This window comes from Bufo gargarizans, chromosome 6 (genome assembly GCF_014858855.1).
Source record: "Bufo gargarizans isolate SCDJY-AF-19 chromosome 6, ASM1485885v1, whole genome shotgun sequence".
NCBI lineage: Eukaryota > Metazoa > Chordata > Amphibia > Anura > Bufonidae > Bufo > Bufo gargarizans.
In genome coordinates, this window is record NC_058085.1 from 43,003,770 (window position 1) to 43,026,972 (window position 23,203).

Here is a 23,203-nt window from a genome sequence, read left to right on the forward strand (position 1 = left end):
GGGGGACATTTACTAAGCTACAGTAAATGCACCAGAATTCTGTCTCAATTTGCACCAAAAAAATGGTGTACCACATTTATTTTGTGTTTTAGATGCGCAAGTGTGCTGCACTCGTCAAGTGGTTGTGGATTAGAAGAAAACCGGGTGTAGGTTAAAATGTGACAATATGCTCCAAAATTGCATCAAATTTTGGCGCAAAGTAAGCCTACAAATAAGTGGTATAAAGCTAGGCAGTGCGCCAAATGTATCTTCCAGCATGAGCCAATGTGATAAATTTGGCAGATCTTTAGACTGTCTGGACCAGCATTACTTTGTCTAAATATTAGACAGGATTAGTAAATCTGCCCCATAAGATTTACATTATTACATGTCTTATCAGTGAACTGAGGATATTAGGCCTGATTCACACGTCTGTGCTCAGTCCGGGAAACATGGTCGGTTGCATCTTCTGGACTGACCGCGGCTCCCCTGACCCAGACTGATTGCAGCATAGTGATTTATGATACAGTTAGGTCCTATCTGATCGCAGGTCTAATGTACAGTACTCACATCATTATGAGTACGGTACATTAGACCCACATTAAGATATGAACTGACTAAATCGCTATGATGTAGTCAGTCCGAGTCAGGTGAACCATAGTCACTCAGAGATGCGGCCGACACATGGGCCGTGTTTTCTGGGCCGAGCACAGTCAGGTGAACAGGGCCTAATTCATCTTCAGTACTGCAACTAGACATATTACTAATCAGTTACTACAGCTGCTAGAGTTACTATTGCATATTAATTGTGTATAGTGAATAATAGTTTACATGATTCTTTAGGTTTTTCATATCAAAAGATGGTGGTGTTGGAGCAAAACCTTGAGAGGAATCTCAATCATCACCAAGACAAGTAAGCTGAATTCTTCATAATTTCTTATATAAAGTGAATTGGAAAATGAAAGGGATTTTCTGAGTGTTTAATACTGATGACCTATCCTCAGGTGGGTCCGACACCCGGGACCCCCGCCGATCAGCTGTTTGAAGATGCCTCAGCGCTCCACTGAACACTGCGGCCTCCTGGCAGCTTACCAAGTACATCACCGTCCATTGGATAGCGGCTGTGCTTGGTACTGCAGCTCAGCCTCATTCACTTGCACAATCCCTTTAACCGCCTCCGGACCGCCTAACGCAGGATCGCGGTCCGGAGGCGGCTGTCCCAGGCACAGTGACGCATATACGCGTCATCTCGCGAGACGCGAGATTTCCTGTGAACGCGCGCACACAGGCGCGCGCGTTCACAGGAACTGCAGGTAAGCGAGCTGATCTACAGCCTGCCAGCGGCGATCATTCGCTGGCAGACTGTAGATGCGATTTTTTTTAACCCCTAACAGGTATATTAGACGCTGTTTTGATAACAGCGTCTAATATACCTGCTACCTGGGGTCCTCTGGTGGTCCCTTTTGCTTGGATCGACCACCAGAGGACACAGGCACCTCAGTAAAGTAGCACCAAGCACCACACTACACCCCCCTGTCATTGATCACCCCCCTGTCATTGATCACCCCCCTGTTAGGCTCCACTCAGATGTCCGTATGTGTTTTACGGATCCACGGATCGGATCCACAAAACACATACGGACGTCTGAATGGAGCCTTACAGGGGGGTGATCAATGACAGAGGGGTGATCACCCCATATACACTCCCTGATCACCCCCCTGTCATTGATCACCCCCCTGTAAGGCTCCATTCAGATATCGGTATGTGTTTTACGGATCCACGCATCCATGGATCGGATCCACAAAACACATACGGACGTCTGAATGGAGCCTTACAGGGGGGTGATCAGGGAGTCTATATGGGATGATCACCCCCCTGTAAGGCTCCATTCAGACGTCCGTATGTGTTTTACAGATCCACGCATCCATGGATCGGATCCGCAAAACACATACGGACGTCTGAATGGAGCCTTACAGGGGGTTGATCAATGACAGGGGGGTGATCACCCCATATACACTACCTGATCACCCCCCTTGTCATTGATCACCCCCCTGTAGGGCTCCATTCAGACGTCCGTATGTGTTTTACGGATCCACCCATCCATGTATCGGATCCGCAAAACATATACGGACGTCTGAATGGAGCCTTACGGGGGGTGATCAATGACAGGGGGGTGATCACCCCATATAGACTTCCTGATCACACCCCTGTCATTGATCACCCCCCTGTAAGGCTCCATTCAGACATTTTTTTGGCCCAAGTTAGCGGAATTTTTTTTTTTTTTATTACAAAGTCTCATATTCCACTAACTTGTGTCAAAAAATAAAATCTCACATGAACTCACCATACCCCTCACGGAATCCAAATGCGTAAAATTTTTTAGACATTTATATTCCAGACTTCTTCTCACGCTTTAGGGCCCCTAAAATGCCAGGGCAGTATAAATACCCCACATGTGACCCCATTTCGGAAAGAAGATACCCCAAGGTATTCGCTGAGGGGCATATTGAGTCCATGAAAGATTTAACTTTTTGTCCCAAGTTAGCAGAAAAGGAGACTTTGTGCGAAAAAACAAAAAAAAATCAATTTCTGCTAACTTGTGCCCCAAAAAAAAATCTTCTATGAACTTGCCATGCCCCTCATTGAATACCTTGGGGTGTCTTCTTTCCAAAATGGGGTCACATGTGGGGTATTTATACTGCATTTTAGAGGGGCCCTAAAGCGTGAGAAGAAGTCTGGAATCCAAATGTCTAAAAATGCCCTCCTAAAAGGAATTTGGGCCCCTTTGCGCATGTAGGCTGCAAAAAAGGGTCACACATCTGGTATCGCCGTACTCAGGAGAAGTTGGGCAATGTGTTTTGGGGTGTCATTTTACATATACCCATGCTGGGTGAGATAAATATCTTGGTCAAATGCCAACTTTGTATAAAAAAATGGGAAAAGTTGTCTTTTGCCGAGATATTTATCTCACCCAGCATGGGTATATGTAAAATGACACCCCTAAACACATTCCCCAACTTCTCCCGAGTACGGCGATACTAGATGTGTGACACTTTTTTGCAGCCAAGGTGGGCAAAGGGGCCCACATTCCAAAGAGCACCTTTAGGATTTCACAGGGCTTTTTTTTTTTACACATTTTGATTTCAAACTACTTCTCACGCATTAGGGCCCCTAGAATGCCAGGGCAGTATAACTACGCCACAAGTGACCCCATTTTGGAAAGAAGACACCCCAAGGTATTCCGTGAGGGGTATGGCGAGTTCCTAGATTTTTTTATTTTTTGTCACAAGTTAGCGGAAAATGATGATTTTTTTATTTTATTTTTTTCTTACAAAGTCTCATATTCCACTAACTTTTGACAAAAAATTCTAGGAACTCGCCATGCCCCTCACAGAATACCTTGGGGTGTCTTCTTTCTAAAATGGGGTCACTTGTGGGCTAGTTATACTGCCCTGGCTTTTTAGGGGCCCAAATGCGTGAGAAGTAGTTTGAAATCAAAATGTGTAAAAAAAGCCCTGTGAAATCCTAAATGTGCTCTTTGGAATGTGTGCCCCTTTGCCCACCTAAGCTGCAAAAAAGTGTCACACATGTGGTATTGCCGTACTCAGGAGAAGTTGGGCAATGTGTTTTGGGGTGTCATTTTACATATACCCATGCTGGGTGAGATAAATATCTCGGCAAAAGACAACTTTTCCCATTTTTTTATACAAAGTTGGCATTTGACCGAGATATTTCTCTCACCCAGCATGGGTATATGTAAAAAGACACCCCAAAACACATTGCCCAACTTCTCCCGAGTACGGCGATACTAGATGTGTGACACTTTTTTGCAGCCAAGGTGGGCAAAGGGGCCCACATTCCAAAGAGCACCTTTAGGATTTCACAGGGCATTTTTTACACATTTTGATTTCAAACTACTTTGCACGCATTAGGGCCCCTAAAAAGCCAGGGCAGTATAACTACCCCACAAGTGACCCCATTTTGGAAAGAAGACACCCCAAGGTATTTCGTGATGGGCATAGTGAGTTCATGGAAGTTTTTATTTTTTGTCACAAGTTAGTGGAATATGAGACTTTGTAAGGAAAAAAAAAAAATCATCATTTTCTGCTAACTTGTGACAAAAAATAAAAAGTTCTATGAACTCACTATGCCCATCAGCGAATACCTTAGGGTGTCTACTTTCCGAAATGGGGTCATTTGTGGGGGGTTTCTACTGTCTGGGCATTGTAGAACCTCAGGAAACATGACAGGTGCTCAGAAAGTCAGAGCTGCTTCAGAAAGCAGGGTTTACTTGTACCATAGTTTGTAAACGCTATAACTTTTACCCAAACATTTTTTTTTTTTATCAAAGACATGTAGAACAATAAATTTAGAGAAAAATTTATATATAGATGTCGTTTTGTAAAAAAAATTACAACTGAAAGTGAAAAATTTCATTTTTTTGCAATAATTTCGATTAATAACAAAAAAAGTAAAAATTTCAGCAGCAATGAAATACCACCAAATGAAAGCTCTATTAGTGAGAAGAAAAGGAGGTAAAATTCATTTGGGTGGTAAGTTGCATGACTGAGCAATAAACGGTGAAAGTAGTGTAGTGCAGAAGTGTAAAAAGTGGTCTGGTTATTAAGGGTGTTTAAGCTAGGGGGGCTGAAGTGGTTAAGATGCACATAATATGAGGGGTAACCCTTAGCCACTAGCCATCTCATTTATAACCTTCCCCTCCAACAAGTTACTTGAAATGGTCAGCAACCTTCTTGTGAGACTAGCAGAAGTTTCCATGATCTCTTGTAATCTCCTGGCTACATATCCATTGTGGAATACCCAAAAGAACCAAAGATAAAATGCACAATGACAGATCTGCTGACAGATCAGTAATGGAAATGATCATTATTAAAAAGGTCATCAGGAAAATTACAAAAAACACAATATATTTGGTTCAGTCCACTATCGTAATAGGAGTTCCTACTAACGTTCCTGGGTATCTGAAAAGGAGGATAAATCATGAGGAGTGTCATACTAAAGAAAATATTCCTCGCAGGGTGCTACTGTTTTTGGATCCGGCGCTGGTTTCGGAGGCTGTATGTAATACACTTCTCCGCGAGACTCAAGCCAGTCAGATGTCTCACTCGCCTGTGTCCTGTATGATGTATGTCATTACCAACTGTATTCAGGCCTCACTTGGCAAAGACTGCAACATAGAATTGCTGCAACAGGTGCTGAAGGTAAGAGGGATGGTGGTGATAGTACGGGCGGTCCTTCTAATAATAATAATAAAAGTCTCATGCATTCGTGCTGCTACTTTTCTCCAGGATAAATCTGCTGAAGAGGTGGAAATTTGGTTTCAAGAGGTTCTATTGGTGATGGAGCGCGGCGAGCAGGAAAACGCCGGCACCAGGCAGAGACACAATGAACGGCTGCAGGAGATCTATAAGAAAGTCATTTCATCTGAAGAAGGTACCAGTTAGATATAGATGGACATTCAACTGTGTTCCCTCACGGGACTGACTTAACCATACGGCCATTTAGGGGCTCTATAACGGTTCTTATATAAACTTATTAGCCTTCTTAGAAAGTCATACTGCCCCCATCTTATCTGCCTAGGTTTTAATGCTGACCACAGTAACTGGTACAGCATACATTCCAGCTATTATTTTCTTACACAATTAAAGCCATGATATGACTGACTGCCGTAGGCAACATTTCTGCATCTTCACTGTTCTTCTGCATTCTCTTATAGAATCAGGAATGTCAAAACTTCAGAGAATCCCGCTGCCCAGCCCAAAATTCAGCGTTCATCTCTGGACTGACGACGATCAACTATGTAATGGAGTTATTTCTTTTTCATTTACAGTGTGCATTTTAACGAATACTCTAACATTCAGAACTGGGAAAAAAAGGGTCACTCCTCTGCACCTATAGGGTCCGACAACTATGCACGCTATGCCCTCCCTTAACTGTGGAGGATCTGATTCCATCAGTGTATAGATTAAAGGGGTTGTGCGCTGTGATAATATTTAGGATAGGTCTCCAATATCAGATCGGCGGGGGTCTGACTCCTGACAGGGGTTGGGATGTTGTAATTGTACTGCATTGCTGCTATAATTTAGACGGCGTGCAGGTAAATGTTGGAAGAGGATGCAGCACTCTCACAAATGCTGCAATCCCTTCAAACAGCTGATCAGTGGGAGTTGGACCTCTGTTAGGGCTCATGCACACTAACATGTGCCGGCTGGGCCCGTGTTGAGGCCCTCAAACAGCCAGTCGGCAATTTATGGGTCCCGGCTGTTTTTGCACCGCATCACGGATTCAGACCCATTTACTTGACTGGGTCCGCAATTTGGAAGGTCCTGTGCGGAACGGAGGCACGGAACCCCATGGAAGCACTACAGAGTGCTTCCGTGGGGTTTAGCTCTGTGCCTCTGCAGCGCAAAAAAATATAACATGTTTTTTTTTTGCGATGTGGATGCATCACAGACCCATTGGTGTCTGTGGATTGGAGAACGCAAATTGGGGACCCCAAATGCACAGAACGGCTGGGCAACGGCCGTGTGCATGAGCCTTTAATGTGATATTAATGACCTTATCCTGTGGATAGGTTATCAATATAATTACAGCCCACAACCCCTTTCGGAGTGTAAACCCTTTGTCTTTACTAATGGTTATGTACAGAAATACGAAGGCCACATGGAGTAACTTTAAATGTATCAGCAGAATGATAATAAGGTTTTCTTTACACCAGGGAAAGAGCTGATGCTGTTCATGAGGGAGACCCTGACCACAGATGCAGAGACAGAATATGTCAAGGAGCCAGAACTCTCCTTGGACCCAGAGGGCAACGAGCAGCACCGCATCTCTGTGTGGTCTAATGACAGTGGGATAGAGAGAGACTTACCTGGGACAGAAGAGAAAGAATCAAGCAAGTTATATAGGAAACCATGCATTAAGAAGAAAGGTGCAGACGTGGACTCTGCTGTTCTTCTTCAAAACCTCACCAAGACACCCAAGGGAAGCCGGACAGCGACACTACAGAGGCTCTCAGGACAGAGTACAGAGGTCCCAACTGGACCGGATAAGCTGCCCACTGCTCGAGTGGTGGTCCTAGGAGATGACAGAGCCCTGGGGAGATTGGCTAAAGCATATTACTCCTTCAGGTACTGAAGTCTCAGTGAAACCATGGATAAATGTACGACAGTCTAACTTTACCAGCTGAGGTCCTTAAAAGGCAATTTGTCATCAGGTCAAATCTCTTTGATGTCTTATAAAAAGTATCAACTAGTGGCAGAATGCCACCACTAAATGGCCCATGACTCTTCATGATCACTTAAAGGGAGTCTGTCACCTCCATATGGCCATATACAGTGCTTACATGGCTCTGTAGCACACCTATACAGGATTGTAACTGTACCTTTGTTCTTTTCTTTAGACTTGCACCAGCAGGAAAAACGAAGTTTAATTCATATGCAAATGAGCACTCGCAAGTGCCCAGGGGCGGCATTCAATGTGTAGGTGCCCAGGCTGCTCTGCCTTCTTTTCACTTTACTCCTCCCCAGTCTCTTCCTTTGCCAATCGATGAGGCAAGAGACTTGGAGGGCGGGCAAGAGACTGGGGAGGAGTAAAGTGAAAAGAAGCCAGAGCAGCCTGGGCACCTACACACTGAATGCCGCCCCTGGGCACTTGCGAGTGCTCATTTGCATATGAATTAAACTTCGTTTTTCCTGCTGGTGCAAGTCTAAATAAAAGAACATTATACCTGCACAACCCCTTTAAGCACCTACATTACAGTTTTTTGTGGATAGGATGCGGACCCATTCATTTCAATGAATCAAGGACAATAAGGGCTCATGCACACGGTCGTTGCCTGGCCGTGCCCATATTGTGGCCCACAAACAGCAGGGCCGCAATATATAGGCAATGGCTGTCTGTGCATTACATCACGGATGCGGACCCATTGACTTGAATGGGTTCGCAATCTGGAATGGAGGCATGGAACCCCACGGAAGCACTATAGAGTGATTATGTGGGGTTCTTCTATGTGCCTCCGCACCACAAATAAATAGAACAGGTTCTATGTTTTTGCTGTGAGGACAGATGACGGACCCATTCGAGATGAATGGGTCTGGATCTGTGTATGGCAACCACACGTATGGTGCTTGTGCAAATTCTATTCTATGTTCTATTTTTTTGCGGACATGTGGACACGGAGTCATTTCCATTTTTTTGTGGCCCTACTGAAGTAAATGGTTCTGCATACGGGCCGCAAAAAAAACGGAACAGACACAGAAAAAAATATATGTTCGTGGGCATGAGCCCTAACACTAAGTTCTGGAGTGCTAGAAACCTTCCAGACCACGGATATTATATGCAAAGGGATGATGTCATAGTGCTAAGAGGTGTCCACCCACTGACGGACGCTATGGGGTACATGAGGGGACAGATGTAATAGCTGTAATTGGACGGGCGCCTAAGATGAGTCATGATTCCCGAGGTCACATCACGCTGCAGCGGTCCAGACAATCTATTGGGATATTAGTGCATACAGGTAATGTAATTAACGTTCCCACTAAGAGTGACTCTAAGTGAACAGTAATATTTTCCTTCAGGAAGAGAGAAGCCAGGAGGCCACATCGGACCCTGAAGGCCAATCTTCAATTTTATTGCATCCCTATCCAAGGAGAAAGAAGCGATACCTCAGCTCACATGGTAAAGGTTATATATCAATGAATCTATCATGCTAATAGCTGCATGTGTCGTTTGTATGTCATCAGACCTGACTTTTGCAGGGCCATTGACTGACAGGTTCATTCATCATGAAGGCACAATTCTATTCACAATTAATACGACCTTTCATTGGCACAATAAACATGAGAGAGATTTAATGTAATTTTTTGCTTTTTTTAATTTTGGATGTGAAATGTGCTGCTGGTCTGGCAAAAATGTACAATACACTTGCATTAATTACTACAAAACTGATCAAAACTCTTATTTTTACTGGCACTACAAGTGCAAAAAAACTTACTTGTCCGGGCTCCAGCTTCGATGCGACTGCGCCGGGAGAGACACCCTGCGAAGCCGCACCCCCTGGTGACACGACCGCATCCTTAGCAACAGGATGCAATGCTCTTTCTCCCCACGGGGGCCGTGTGCTAGAGGAGATTAGCAGTGGGCTGATTGCTCAGCTGCTCTATTCCTGTGTGCTGTGTTCTGGCTAATGGAGCGCCAAGACATGACCTATCAGGTTCTGATCCTGGGACTCGGTGCTCTATCTAAACCCCTCCCTTGCCATACACCAGTGATAGTCCTGTACAGGCTCACTAGCCAGGTTCCTAGTTCTTGGGTTCATTAGGATTTGTTAGTATTTCTTACCTCGGCTTGTCTTTTGACCACTTTCTCTCACGTGATTTGTACTGTGTATCAAATCTGGTATTTGATCTCGGCTTGTCTTTTTACTATTCTCTGTCTCTCGCTTTTGTACTGCGTTGTCCACCTAATTCTGACAAATTTTTGTACGACTAAGGCTATTTTCACACTTGCGTTCGGAGCGGATCCGTCTGTTGTCTGCACAGACGGATCCGCACCTATAATGCAAACGCTTAGATCCATTCAGAACGGACCCGTTCGCATTACCGCATTACTATGAACAAAAAAACAAACAAACATTTTTTTGGGTCATGATAGTGCAAACGGATCCGTTTTGACTTTACATTGAAAGTCAATGGGGGACGGATCCGTTTGAAAATTGAGCCATATTGTGTCAACTTCAAACGGATCCGTCCCCATTGACTTACATTGTAAGTCTGGACGGATCAGTTTGCCTCCGCACGGCCAAGCGGACATCCGAACGCTGCAAGCAACGTTCAGGTGTCCGCCTGCTGAGCGGAGGACAAACGGTGCCAGACTGATGCATTCTGAGCGGATCCGCATCCACTCAGAATGCATTAGGGCTGTACGGATGCGTTCGGGGCCGCTTGTGAGAGCCTTCAAACGGAACTCACAAGCGGAGCCCCGAACGCAAGTGTGAAAGTAGCCTTACCCTTTGTGTTGTTTTGTCTTTTGGTGTCTGTCTGTCTCTGCACCTTAGTAGCGTAGGGACCATCGACTAGTTGCAGTCTTGCTACCTAGGGCTTGTACTGCAAGTAGGTAGGTAAAGCGGGCTGGGTTCCAGGTCAGGGCTCACTGTGCGTGTCTGTCCTGATCTATATGCATTACAATATGAAGATTGAATCACGCATAAGGGAAATACAGACAGAAACCCACGTTAAGGAGAACCAGTCTCCTGTTCTTCCCTGTGGAGACTGTCCTGGTCCTATAAACAATATCAGATGTTATCGCACAGTTTTATAAAAATTTTTTATAGAGGAGACCAAAGTCCCATTATCTTCCCATGCAAATTCTGCTTGCAGGAGTCCCTCTGTACTTATGTGCTGTTTTTCAACTAATCACAGGCAACTCTACTTGTCACATAAATGGCTAAAAAGACGCCTGTGACCGACAGCCAAAACTGACATAAACTTGTACTGGGGTCTTTGCTGTCTTTCTGGTGCTCTTTACAAGAATATGATTTCTCTTCTATAGGAGGAGTCGGCCGCCATGAGCGACATGTGTGAACTTAGCACATATCTGGGCCAGGTGGATCCGTGGTATGACAAAAACATTAACACCCTCTACGACAGAATTACCAAACTTGCACTTATGGTGAGTAGAGGCTTGTAATGCAGTACTAGTGGATGGTAGTAATAGGTGAGATCAAACTTGCTTAGTTGACTGATTGGGAAAACAACTGCTGGAGGAAGTCTTTTATGATCAAAGAGAACCTGTCACCATGATGGATCTATTCAAATAAAAACACTGATAGGGCTCGTTCACATGACACTTTTTGGCACAGTTTTTATGTATATAAATGTATATACATAGCTGTTGTGTATATATATAGCTCTTAGAAATCAGTTAGGAGTGATAGCAGCTGAAAGTGAAAGCATGTTACAGCTGCTTAATTTCTAACGGCCATCAATCCCGATGTACAGGACATAGTGCTGCCATTCTGGTCTTGTTTTAAAGTCTAGACTGTCAGCTTTCAAATAAGACAAGACCAATATCTAGCTGTTACTTAGAGTACTTTTACACTAGCGTTAGATGAATCCGGAAGGCAGTTCCGTTGCTAGAACTGCCTGCCGGATCCGGAAATCCATGTGCAAACAAATACCATTTGTTTCTGGATCCGTCTGATAAGTGTATTGAAATACCGGATCCATCTGATGTCATCCGGAAAAATGGATCCGGTATTTTTTTTTTTTTACATTTTTAAGGGTCTGTGCATGCGCAGACCAGAAAACCGGATCCGGCATTAAAACATTCCAATGAAAAATAATGCCGGCAAGTGTTCTGGAATTTTGGCCGGAGAAAATACCGCAGAATGCTGCAGTATTTTCTCTGGCCAAATACCGTAAAAGTGATTGAACTGAAGACATCCTGATGCATACTGAACTAAATGCTTTCCATTCAGAATGCATTAGGACAAAACTGAAGTTTTTTTTCCCGATATTGTGAAACTTTAATGCTAGTGTGAAAGTACCCTAAGCCTAATATACGAAGAGTTAAAGCAGTCCTCCCTCCCTTAAGTTTGCTGTGATCTCAGCCAACCTGGAGGAGGGGGGGGGGGACTGACAGCCTGCAGTATAGGAGAGAGAGAAAAAAATATGACAAACAATAAATTAAAATAAATACAATTTTACACACACACACACAACTGGCAACATCATAATTGTACTGACCTATAGAATAACGTTATCAAGTTATTTATTTATAGTTTTACCACACAGTGAACTGTGTAAAAATCCCACAAAACAATTTTTTTTAATCTTTCCCCTAAAAGTTAAATAAAAAGTTAATACATTATATAAACCCCAAAATGGTTACAAAAAAAACAGCTAGTCCGACAAAGTTCAAGGTGTCATACAGTTAAACTGATGAACTGAAGAAATAATAAAAAAAAGTTATGATCCCTGGAACACAGGGAAGGGGGAGGAATGTTACTGGTCCTTAACCGTTTCCCGACTAGCGCCGTACACTAATGTCTGCGACCGGCGGTAAGCCAGTCTCAGACTTTTAACCCTTAAGATGCCATGGTCAAACGCACTTCAGAGTGTGCTCTGGCTCCCCCTGGCAAGGATTCCTCCGGAATGAAGTGAAGCTCTCAGGTATTAGTTCCTATTGAGCCCCTGTGGCAGGGCTCCATAGGAACATAGGGTCACATTTATCAAGACTGACGTTTTAGAAACAGTAACACACAGCTGTCTATCCATTTATACATTGACATGTCCTTCACAGCCAGCCTGTCCATCCAGAGACTCCACTTCTGACCCTTTCATCCTGGATGTGGCCTCCTACTATCTACGCTTTGGATTACAACCAGTGTTCTTTCAGATTTACTCTGTCAAGGTAAGTTCCATATCTAATACAATACTGAGAGCAATGCTAATGGTCATGTACTGCAGTAAACACAACTTACAGTATATAACAGACAATAATGAAAGCTAAATACCTTTTCAGTTTCTGAATGTCCCTTCCATCACATTTCACGAATAAGAGTGGGCTGTCCCACTGAAGTGAATGGAATGGTGGAGCTGAAATTACACCTGCTCGCCACTGCAATGTCAATGGCGAGCAGGTAAGCAGTGAAGAAGATGAAGTGCTGATCAGAGAGGATGTCGGGAGTCGGCCCCCACCAATCTGATACTAATGATTTATCCTCAGGATACTGTAGGTCACCAATATAGCAAAACAACCCCTTCAATGTTCCGTTTTAAAAGGGTTTTCTGGGATTTTTTTTTTTACTTGCCTCAGGATAGGTCATCAGTATCGGATTGTTGGAGGTCCGATACTCGGGACGCTCACCGATCAGCTGTTTGAGAAGACACCTGCTCTCCTGTAAGCACCGCATCTTTCCCCCTGCTCACCAAGCACAGCTCTGTACATTGTATAGTGGCTATGCTTGATATCGCACTCATCCCCATTCACTTCTATGGGGCTGAACTGCTCCTAGACCATGTGACTGCTGAATGTGGATGTGTCATCACTGGCATAGGAAAAGCAGAAAGAAGGCCATGGTGCTTTCTCAAACAGATGATCAGCAGAGGTCCCAGGTGTCAGACCCCCTCTGATGAGATACTGATGACCTATCATGAGGATGGGTCATCAGCATAAAAATCTCGGAAAACCCCTTTGAGGGCTTTATACACTATGGTACAAAAAACTGATTTGAAAAAACACCAGGATAGTGTTTTTTTGCTGTTTTTTTTTTACACAGTGTGCCTTACCAATTACCACTAGCATTATCTTCATGGCTTTTTCCACCTATATAGCAGGTGCCTGGAAAAAGAAAGTTGCATTTTTAAAAATAAGCCAGAAAACAAAAAAAGCCACCTGATGAACAAAAACCCCACTAGCAAAAGCTTGTGTGTTCTCCGTTTCATAGACCTCCATCTGGAGCTGGAGTTTTTACAGCACAAAACACTGCAAAAAGCGTAAAAGTACAGAAAAACACCAGTTTTATGACATTTTGACTTTTAATGAAATAAAAAGTTTGAATAGTGGGCAACGCACCAGTCCTATATTCCCGATCTCCAATCTTGATGGAGAAGAGACTGCCCACTGAAGTGACAGGAAGATACAGAAAGACTTGATATGACAAATATCTATAGTGGAAAACCCCAAAAAAGAATATTTGCAAGAAATGATAAGGTCCACATATTTTGTATGAACACTTTTCTCCCTTTCAGATCCAATTCAGAGATTTATCTCTTGAGCCAGTGGAAGATGTGTTTCTCAGCGAGCTAAAAATCGACCTGCAAGATTGTACGTTTACAAAGTGTAAGTAGGTCGCACTAATGTATGTGATATTCCCTTTTATATAAATTTTCATAGAGCTGGAAAATAAGATACATTAAAATATAAGGCTACTTTCATATGTGCATTGTGTTGTCCATTTTTTTTAAGATCCGGCAGAGGATCTAAAAAACTAGAGGAAAGTTTTGTCCCCATTCATTGTCATTTCCATTCCGGTTTGTTGCGTTCCCAGGCCGGACACAAAATTGCTTAAAGCAGCGTTTTTGTGTGTGGCGTGGAAAACTAAAGAAGCCAGGAGAATGAAGAGGACATAGTGCTGGTTTAGCATTGCATCCCCTTCAAAGTTTACTTCATTAGAGCTGCACCGTTGTTCGTTGCACGGCAGGAGGGTGGCCAGGTGTACTGCTGTGCAGGGAAAGGCAGTGACCGGGCTGCAGCTCTGAAACGGCACTGCGAGCCCTTCAATGCAATATGGTTGTGTTTAGCAAACTCAGGACAGTGTGAATAAAGCCTCAACTGTATGTCCAAATGTATATATAAAATAACACCTTACCTTTCTGTGCATTTTGCTAATTAAGTTAGTTTTGTTCAGTGAACACAATAACCAGAAAGAAGACGGTGATGGATTCTCGAGGTGCAGGGATCCAGGTGCATTATCAAAAGGTACTTAAAAATAAGGCCCTTTATATAATCTTTACATTATGTCTGTAAATGGCTGAAATATTAATTGAAATATTTTGATGATTCAGGCTTTAGCCAGCAATAGAGAGAAAGAAGGATGCCTGGTGCTAAAAACATCTGGGGCAATTATTAAAACAATACCAAGCAACGAGACAGATGGTGAGAACAGTTTATTCTGTGACCAGTAAGGGGCGTATGCAAACATGTACATACTGTATCTCATCATGCACGCTTTATTTTATAGATTTTGTGTGTCTGAATGTCTACATTGATGAAACAGGAAAATCATCATCCGGGCGGTCTGCATTGGTGAGTTTAATTCTGGCACAGATATCTGTGACATCAGCAGCCTGTGCCCATCGCTGCTCTGCTACTTCTATTAGAACCATTATTCACTGAACTACTACTACTCCCTTTTTGCCATCACGCCTTTCTTCCCTTGCTCTGTGCGTTGCCGAGCTGCTTCTAATTGCTAATCAGCTTCTGCTATAAAAGGATGACTTCTCATTCCTTGCCTAAGCTTAGGTTCCTAGTTTACTAGTTTAACCAGTGAAGGTGTGCTATTCTGTCTGCCTGCCCATGTACTGAACTTCTGCCTGTTAACTGACTCTGATACTCTGCTGCATGCCCTGACCTTAGCCTGACTACTGTACAGACCCTTTGCAGCCTGCCCTGACCACGGAATTTCACAAACTCTGCCTGGCGTGACCTCTGTCTGTTTACAGACTACGAGTATTGCCTGACCCCTTGCTGCTTTGCACCAGTGTTTGACACCCATGTGTCTGCTGCCAACTAACCTGGGATTATTCCAAGATGTAGCGGCATGGTCAGTCCCCTGCAGATAAGACCAGATCCCTGTATAGGGGTTAAAGGGTGAAAACCAGGATAACGCCCTTAGGACTAGACCAAAGTCACATTGATTAGTTGGTACAGTGGGTCCACTCCCACTGCCTATTAAAGTACTTTTGATGTCATGCAGCAAATCTAATGAAGTAATGGTGTTGTTGATTGCAGTGTCAACTTAATGGATTTAAGGCATCGAGTATCCAAATGAGAAGCCTGGATCTCAGGACACTGAGTCTACAATTGGACAAAGACAGTCGAAGGGTATACAATAATGTGTCTAGGTAGGTATCCCTGTAAGAAAATCTATGGCCTGTCTCCATTATCCTACATAAACCAGGACTCTAATATACTGCCCACATTGGACAATAATGTAGATCGGCTCACCTCCATGCAGAGACAGTGCTCGGGATTAGGGCTAGCAACCATACACAGGTACAGGGGAAAAACGTAGGTCGATCGGACACTCAATAAAAACAGGGTACTTTATTTGCTCAGAACATATATTAAAAGTACTCCAGCTTACATGCCCTTACTCATAGCATAAATATAAAATGATAAAAGATATATACACCAACAATAAATATCCTCTCCTACATTATGTATGTTCTCCCCTCCTCTCCACATATCACCATTATTATTGTTATTAGTTTCATGTTTATGCTGATTCAGTGTTTGCTATTATAGCTATATACTATAATACTGCCCCCTATGTACAAGAATATAACTACTATAAAACTGCTCCTATGTACAAGAATATAACTACTATAATACTGCTCCTATGTACAAGAATATAACTACTATAATACTGCTCCTATGTACAAGAATATAACTACTATAGGGGGCGGAGCCGAGCCACGCTGCTGAATGGCCGCACGAGCTTGAGCTCCTCCAGCATTCCGGCTCATTTACCCTATACAAGCTTGAATTTTGCCTGATTATGGGGAAACCTGGCAAAGAAAAGACAAGAGGAAGCTCAGAGTCTACCCCACAGCGTTCCAGACAGCCAGAGATGGAGAAATTTCTCCGAAAAACGCCGAGAGCTGCCGCACAGAAAGGCGCCAATATGGCGGCGGCTACTGCTCCAGACTCCGACGTAGGAGACCTATCGGATGCGGGCAGCGGCTCTGATATTTCGGAGAGGAGGCCTAGGGATCCACCGCTGTCGGAACGAACCCTTCGCCGGGTTCTTGAATCTGCCCTCACGCCACTCAAGCAGGATTTGGCGGACATCAAGGACGATATAAAACATCTCGGCCAGAGAGTGGTCACGCTGGAAAGCACGCAAGAAGCCATATTGACCTATGAGGGCAAAGCAGCGGAGGTGCTTGCCTCTCACAAAGCACTATTGAATGATGCCTTCTTGAAATTGGAGGATCAGGAGAACCGGAGTCGCCGGCGCAACATACGCATTCGCGGCCTACCTGAATCGCTAGCGGCGGAGGCCTTACCGACAGTGGCGCGAGAACTGTTCTCCATGATGCTTGGGCCTGAGAGAGCGGAGGGGATAGTAGTGGAGCGCATTCATAGGGCATTGCGCCCTAGGCCTAAACCCCAAGATCCGCCACGCGATGTAATTTGCGGCCTACTGAGCTACGTGGACACCGTTGCTCTTCTGAAGAGGCAAAGAGAGATGGAAGTGCTGGAGTATGACAACGTACCGCTGCAGATGTTCCAGGACTTGGCGCCATCTACCCTGGCGAAGCGGCGCCTGTTCAAGCCTCTCCTGGATGTCCTTCGCAAGACGTCTACTCCATTTAGGTGGCTGTATCCATTCGGTCTGTCGGTGTCCAGGAATGGAAAACTGCTTACGGTGCGGTCACCTGCGGATCTGGAATCGGTCTGGAGGTCCCTTGATGTCCCTCCGGTGGTAATTCCCTCGTGGCTGCCTGCCGACCAAGATGGCCCCCTGCCTTCACCACCGCGAGTATCTGCTTGGCAGACGGCATCTGCAGGCAGACCGGACCGATCGGGACGCGGCAAGTCGGACAGGGCTCTCACCTGAGCCTGTGACAAGGTTTTTGGCTGGTTGTATGAGCATGAACTGCTAATGCCATGCTTTATCTCACTCCGTTAATGTGAAGGGTTGATTACCTCTACCTCTATGCAAAATGTTTTGTTTAACGGTTTCGGGCCTTTCCCTAATGGCCCTATGTTTCGCTGCTATTCAGCTTATAATGTATGTTTTTTATGAAGCGTTATGTCTTGCATGGATGATTCCCTGATGAGGCAGGCCTCCAAAAAGGGGTCTCTTTCCCCTCATGTGCAGGGTAATGACCGGATGATCCCGGTGCTGGATGTGTTTTCTTTTACTTTTTTCTTTCTTTTTTGGTCTATATGTTAGAGACCATAAGCGCTTCACTTGCCCCCTCACCAGTTCATTTCTATTTGGACTGGTGATAAGTGAGGCGCTCGTCACCTCTCGGATGGGTTACTTGTCCGAGCGGGTCATGTGTCTGTTTACTATGTTACATGTTGTTCCCCTCATTTTTTGTTCCTTGACCTCTTTCCCTCCCCTCCTTTCCGCTGCTCTTCTTATTTTGGTGCTTCTTTATGTGACCTGGTGTACCATATGCTCCTATACAGCTGTATGTATCCAAAAATGTCCTCCATAACTGTAGCCTCACTTAATGCACACGGTCTGAACGAGCCATGCAAGTGGGCTCAGACACTTTCCCTCCTCCTGAAGGATAAGGTGTCAGTGGCCTTCCTGCAGGAGACTCATTTTAGGACAGGCAAAATTCCCAAGTTACCCCCTAAGAAATTTGTGCACTGGTTTCATAGCACACATGATTCGGCCAGTAGGGGGGTTAGCATTGCTATACATAAGTGCCTTCCTTTTAAGCCCCAAACTATATCCGCTGACCCTGAAGGCAGATTCCTGTTTGTAAAGGGCGTCTTGGGGGACTCCCCGGTAACGCTCGCCAATTTGTATGCACCTAATAAAGGCCAAATCCCATGGCTCGTTCAGACCCTTGCTGCACTATCATCCTTCTCTGAGGGGTTATTGATTTTAGGGGGCGACTTTAATGTTGCCATGGAACCAGCGGTGGACACTTCGGTGGGCAGACCCTCTGTGTCTTACAGGTTATTAAAGAGGCTAAAAATTTCGCTGAGGAAACTAAAAGTTTTAGACGTCTGGCGGATCATGTATCCCAATGGACGGGATTATACGTTTTACTCCCATGCTAAGACGTCCTTCCATAGATTGGATTATTTATTCATGTCTGACTCACATATACGTAGTGTCTCTGGAGCCCGGATAGGCAATATAACGTTATCTGATCATGCCCCTGTTTTTATAAGCTTTTCTCTGTCAGGTCCGCAAAGGAAGGAACGTGTGTGGCGCCTTAACGACACTTTGGTCTTAGACCCTACACACGCCACCAAACTTAAGGCCTCGATCTCGGAATTCTTTAGTATTAATGACACCCCAGATTCCCCCCCCTCACCAGCTATACTTTGGGAAGCCCATAAAGTGGTCATTAGGGGAGAACTTATTGCCTTGGGGGCTTATGTAAAAAAGCAAAGGACAAAGGCCTTAGACGCTTTGTTAGCTACTATTGCTCGTTTGGAATCCTCCCACAAGGAGTCACAGGCTATTCATACCCTGACGGAATTGACCTGAAGCCAGAACGCGTCTTAAAAACTTATTAAACATCACCTCTGCAAAATTAGTGTTGAGATCCAGGTTCAGGGCCTATGCTCATGGGAATAGGGGAAACAAACTGATGTCGGCTATTGCCAAGAAACAGTTTTCTGATTCCTTTGTTTCCTCTATCAAGGATCCCAAAGGGTTGTTACATAAGTCCACCCCAGACATAGCCAAGGCATTTTGTTCCTTCTATGAAGCCCTGTATAATCTACCCCCGCCGACAGGAGCTACGCCTGGTGTCCTAGCGGAAGCCACTGATAAATTCCTGCAGACCCTTAACCTCCCTTCTATCTCCTCATCTAAGGCCTCTCAACTAACCAGGCCTATTTCAGAGTCAGAAATCCGCAAAGTTCTTATGTCAATCCCGTCAGGCAAGAGTCCAGGGCCTGATGGTTTTTCCATCGTGTATTATAAATCATTCCAAGATGTTTTAATCCCTCGTTTTCAGAACCTGTGTAACTACCTTATGACTGGTGGTTCGCTTGCTCCCCACTCACTGTTGGCACACATTACTGTCCTCCATAAGGAAAATAAGGATCCGACTTGCTGCAGTAATTATAGGCCGATATCCCTGCTTAACAATGATGTGAAGTGGTGGGCGAAGATTCTGGCCTCTAGGCTTCAGGATGTTCTTCCTGACGTGATTCATGAGGAGCAGGTAGGCTTTGTCCATGGCAGGCAGGGGTCGGAGAACACGGTATGGCTTCTCCATCTGGTGAATTGGGCAAAGAGAGCTTCAAAGCCACTGGTTCTGGTAAGTACAGATGCGGAGAAGGCCTTCGACAGGGTCAGCTGGCACTTTATGTCGCGGACCCTGGCGAGGTTTGGCTTCCCGGACCAGTTTGTTACTGCTATACATACCCTATATTCGGCCCCCTCTGCCATGGTCAAGGTCAATGGAGCACTGTCCCCACCATTTCGCATCACTAATGGGACGAGGCAGGGATGTCCCCTCTCACCCGCGCTATTTGTTTTAGTGATGGAGACCCTACTGTGTAAAATTAGAGATGATCCAGATATTATAGGCCTAAGGGTTGGCTCTGGCTACCATGTTACTGCAGCATTTGCGGATGACCTTTTAGTTCTGACCTCTAACCCTTCAGAGTCCTTGCCCAAATTGTTAGATATATTTGAGGACTTTGGATTCGTGTCCAATTTTAAAATAAACTATGGGAAATCCATGACTCTCAATATTTCCTGCCCCAAAAATGTGATCAATGACCTTAAACAACGTACCCCGTTTGCCTGGGCCTCCAGAGACATTACGTTCTTGGGGACGCGAGTCTCGGCTAATGTTCAGGATTTAGCCTCTCTCAACTTTGCTCCTCTTTTGCAAGATGTGCGTAATCATTTACAAAACCTGAAGCTTCCATTTATATCTTGGGTTGGAAGGAAAAATTACCTTAAGACATTCATTCTCCCCAAATTTCTATATATGCTGCAATCCCTCCCTATTTGGTTGCCGAATTCGTATTTCACAGAGGTCCGCCGAGTGTTCACGCGCTTTCTATGGAATAGCAAATCCCCGCGCATTGCCTACCATGTTCTAACAAGGGATAGAAGGTTTGGAGGCTTTGGGATGCCGGATGTAAAATTGTATTATACTGCTGTTCACTTATGCAGATGTGTAACAGCCTTGTCCCGGCCATCTAGCTCACTATGCTCACGCCTTGAATCTGCATTGATCTCCAATCAGGAATGGCTTACCCTGTGGGGAGTTCGGCCCTTCTCAGCCAACCATTGCGCCTCTTCTCCGTTTTTGAAGGGGATGTTGGTAGAGTGGTCCAAGATGGTCCAATCCCACCTGTTCAATTTCCCAAACTCCTGTATGCCACTCAAATTTTTGCAATCTCATATCCACCCCTCAGTGTCAAACCCCTCTGGGATTTGGTCCAAGCTCGCTGATCTCACTTTGCGAGATGTCCTTCTCTCAGATGGTAGTTTGGATTGGAATTTGATACTGAACCGCCCCGAAGTCAAAGCTGCTCCCTTTTTTCACCTGGCAGATTTTAAGAGGGATTCAGTTAAGTGTTCTGGATCCTTTGCGGGGACTGGTTCCTCTTCCTGGCTGGAGAAGAAGGTCCTGGCGATTAAGCCCCCCATTAGGCAACTTTCTCTGATGTATAAAGAAATGCTCTCCAGCTTGCCTCCGGAGCTCAGTTATATGGCCTCTTGGGAAAAGGAGCTGTCTCTGACCTTTACCGAACCAGAGAAAGCCTTTGTTCTAGCCCATTCGCATGGGTTTAACCGCTGTGTTAGAGTCCAGGAGAACTCTTTTAAGTTACTCAGCAGGTGGTACAAGACGCCCGAATTCCTGCATAAATTGAACCCGGGAATTCCTGAAACATGTTGGAGATGTGGCATAGAAACTGGATCCCTGTCTCACATTTGGTGGCTGTGTCACAAGATTCAGCCGTTTTGGAAGCAGGTGGAGTCTTTGATTAACACTATCTGTAAGACCAAGATTGTATTAGATGCTAAACTTGTGTTGGTGTGGTGTCCTAATGATACCCTTACTCCTGCTAAGAATAACCTCCCGACAATGCTACTTACCGCAGCGAAGCTGCTTATCCCCTTTTTGTGGAAAAAGGATTCCCCACCATCTCTCCAAATGTGGACGGATAAGGTTGACCAGATTTACCGTTTTGAGGAGTTGGCGCACTGGGAGAGTAACTCACGCTCTCGCTTCTTAACACTGTGGTCCCCATGGAAAGTATATAGACACTTTGCTTGATAGAGCAGATATGTATCACTTCCTGTTTCCCCTTCCCCCCCCCCCTTTCCTGACTTTTCCTCCTTTTCCCTCCCCATCTCTTCTTACATGTCATGTTTGTATGATTTGCTCATTGACAATGATAACCTGTGATGCCCTCACTTGACTTGTATGCTAGATGACTAGTTTGTATTTTTGGCCATTGTATGGTCATGTGTGGGTCTCGGCCTTGATTTTCTTTCAATAAAAAGAAATATGGTTAAGAATATAACTACTATAATACTGCCCCTATGTACAAGAATATAACTACTATAATACTGCTCCTATGTACAAGAATCTAACTACTATAATACTGCCTCCAATGTACAAGAATATAACTACTATAATACTGCTCCTATGTACAAGAATATAACTACTATAAAACTGCTCCTATGTACAAGAATATACCTACTATAATACTGCTCCTATGTACAAGAATATAACTACTATAATACTGCCTCCTATGTACAAGAATATAACTACTATAATACTGCCTCCTATGTACAAGAATATAACTACTATAATACTGCATCTATGTACAAGTATATAACTACTATAATACTGCATCTATGTACAAGTATATAACTACTATAATACTGATAAATTCTATACACATTATAACAGAAATTTGTTGTGTAATCCATGAAGTTAATAGCCTTTTAACATGTAATTCCTTCCTTCAGCTTTGAGGTCTCCCCCTGCCAGGAGCCTGGGTACAGCCTACAGAGACTGCGGGCATTACGTGCTCATGGGGATGGTAAAGAAGACTGCGGTCTGAGCAGATACATGACCAAATCGCTCCTGCTTCCCATCAACACGTTTGCAGGAATCATTCAGTGACTGCTTGGACTCCTGGCCCTGTATGAACTGCCCCACTGCGCATATATAGCAACCGACACACTACTGCTTCGTGGAGCGGTGGTTTTAAGATTGCAGCTGTGGCAAATCTATACTGTACACTGGAAAGAAACTCACATTAACAATCCATATACCTACTGTAAGTCTGGCACCTTGGGAAGGAGGCAGAAGTGAAGACCCGTGTGTTGCTTATACCGCCTGGACATAAAAAAAGATTCAGTTCTTTTTTCTTCTTGGGATGATCAGGATGAATTCTGCTGTTTATAAGGGAAAAGATAAATATATTTATTTATTAAAATTGCTTCCACGAATAAACTTGTTACAAGGGCTGATGAGTGGGGGCTACGGGGTCTTTCATCCAGAAAACTATGTCATGGCGCCACCTAGTGTCTCAGTCTCAAACAGGCTACTGCTACATATACAGTAAATTACTATGCAGTGTAACGTCATTATATATCTCTGGAGGTTAAAGGGATTGTCTCACTGCACGAAATAGCATTTATCATGTAGAGAAAAGTTAATACAAGACACTTACTAATGTATTGTTATTATACATAGTGCCTCCTTTGCTGGCTTCATTAATTTTTCCATTA

At 44.3% G+C, this 23,203-nt stretch overlaps 1 protein-coding gene across 3 annotated transcripts in view; it reads left to right on the plus strand.

Annotated features, from left to right (window-relative positions):
* Positions 1-22,930, plus strand: part of PIK3R6 (phosphoinositide-3-kinase regulatory subunit 6) — a 96,149-nt gene extending 73,219 nt beyond the window's left edge. For all 3 annotated transcript variants that reach the window (XM_044298778.1, XM_044298777.1, XM_044298779.1), the window contains 14 exons: positions 823-892; positions 5,018-5,201; positions 5,289-5,433; positions 5,717-5,800; positions 6,719-7,130; positions 8,580-8,679; positions 10,552-10,671; positions 12,304-12,414; positions 13,755-13,845; positions 14,414-14,484; positions 14,571-14,661; positions 14,747-14,811; positions 15,517-15,629; positions 22,436-22,930. In XM_044298778.1, the coding sequence (XP_044154713.1) occupies positions 823-892; positions 5,018-5,201; positions 5,289-5,433; positions 5,717-5,800; positions 6,719-7,130; positions 8,580-8,679; positions 10,552-10,671; positions 12,304-12,414; positions 13,755-13,845; positions 14,414-14,484; positions 14,571-14,661; positions 14,747-14,811; positions 15,517-15,629; positions 22,436-22,592 (1,814 nt within the window). In that variant the 3' untranslated portion in view covers positions 22,593-22,930. The remainder of the gene's footprint in view (positions 1-822; positions 893-5,017; positions 5,202-5,288; positions 5,434-5,716; positions 5,801-6,718; positions 7,131-8,579; positions 8,680-10,551; positions 10,672-12,303; positions 12,415-13,754; positions 13,846-14,413; positions 14,485-14,570; positions 14,662-14,746; positions 14,812-15,516; positions 15,630-22,435) is intronic.
* The last annotated feature ends 273 nt before the right edge of the window (positions 22,931-23,203 follow it).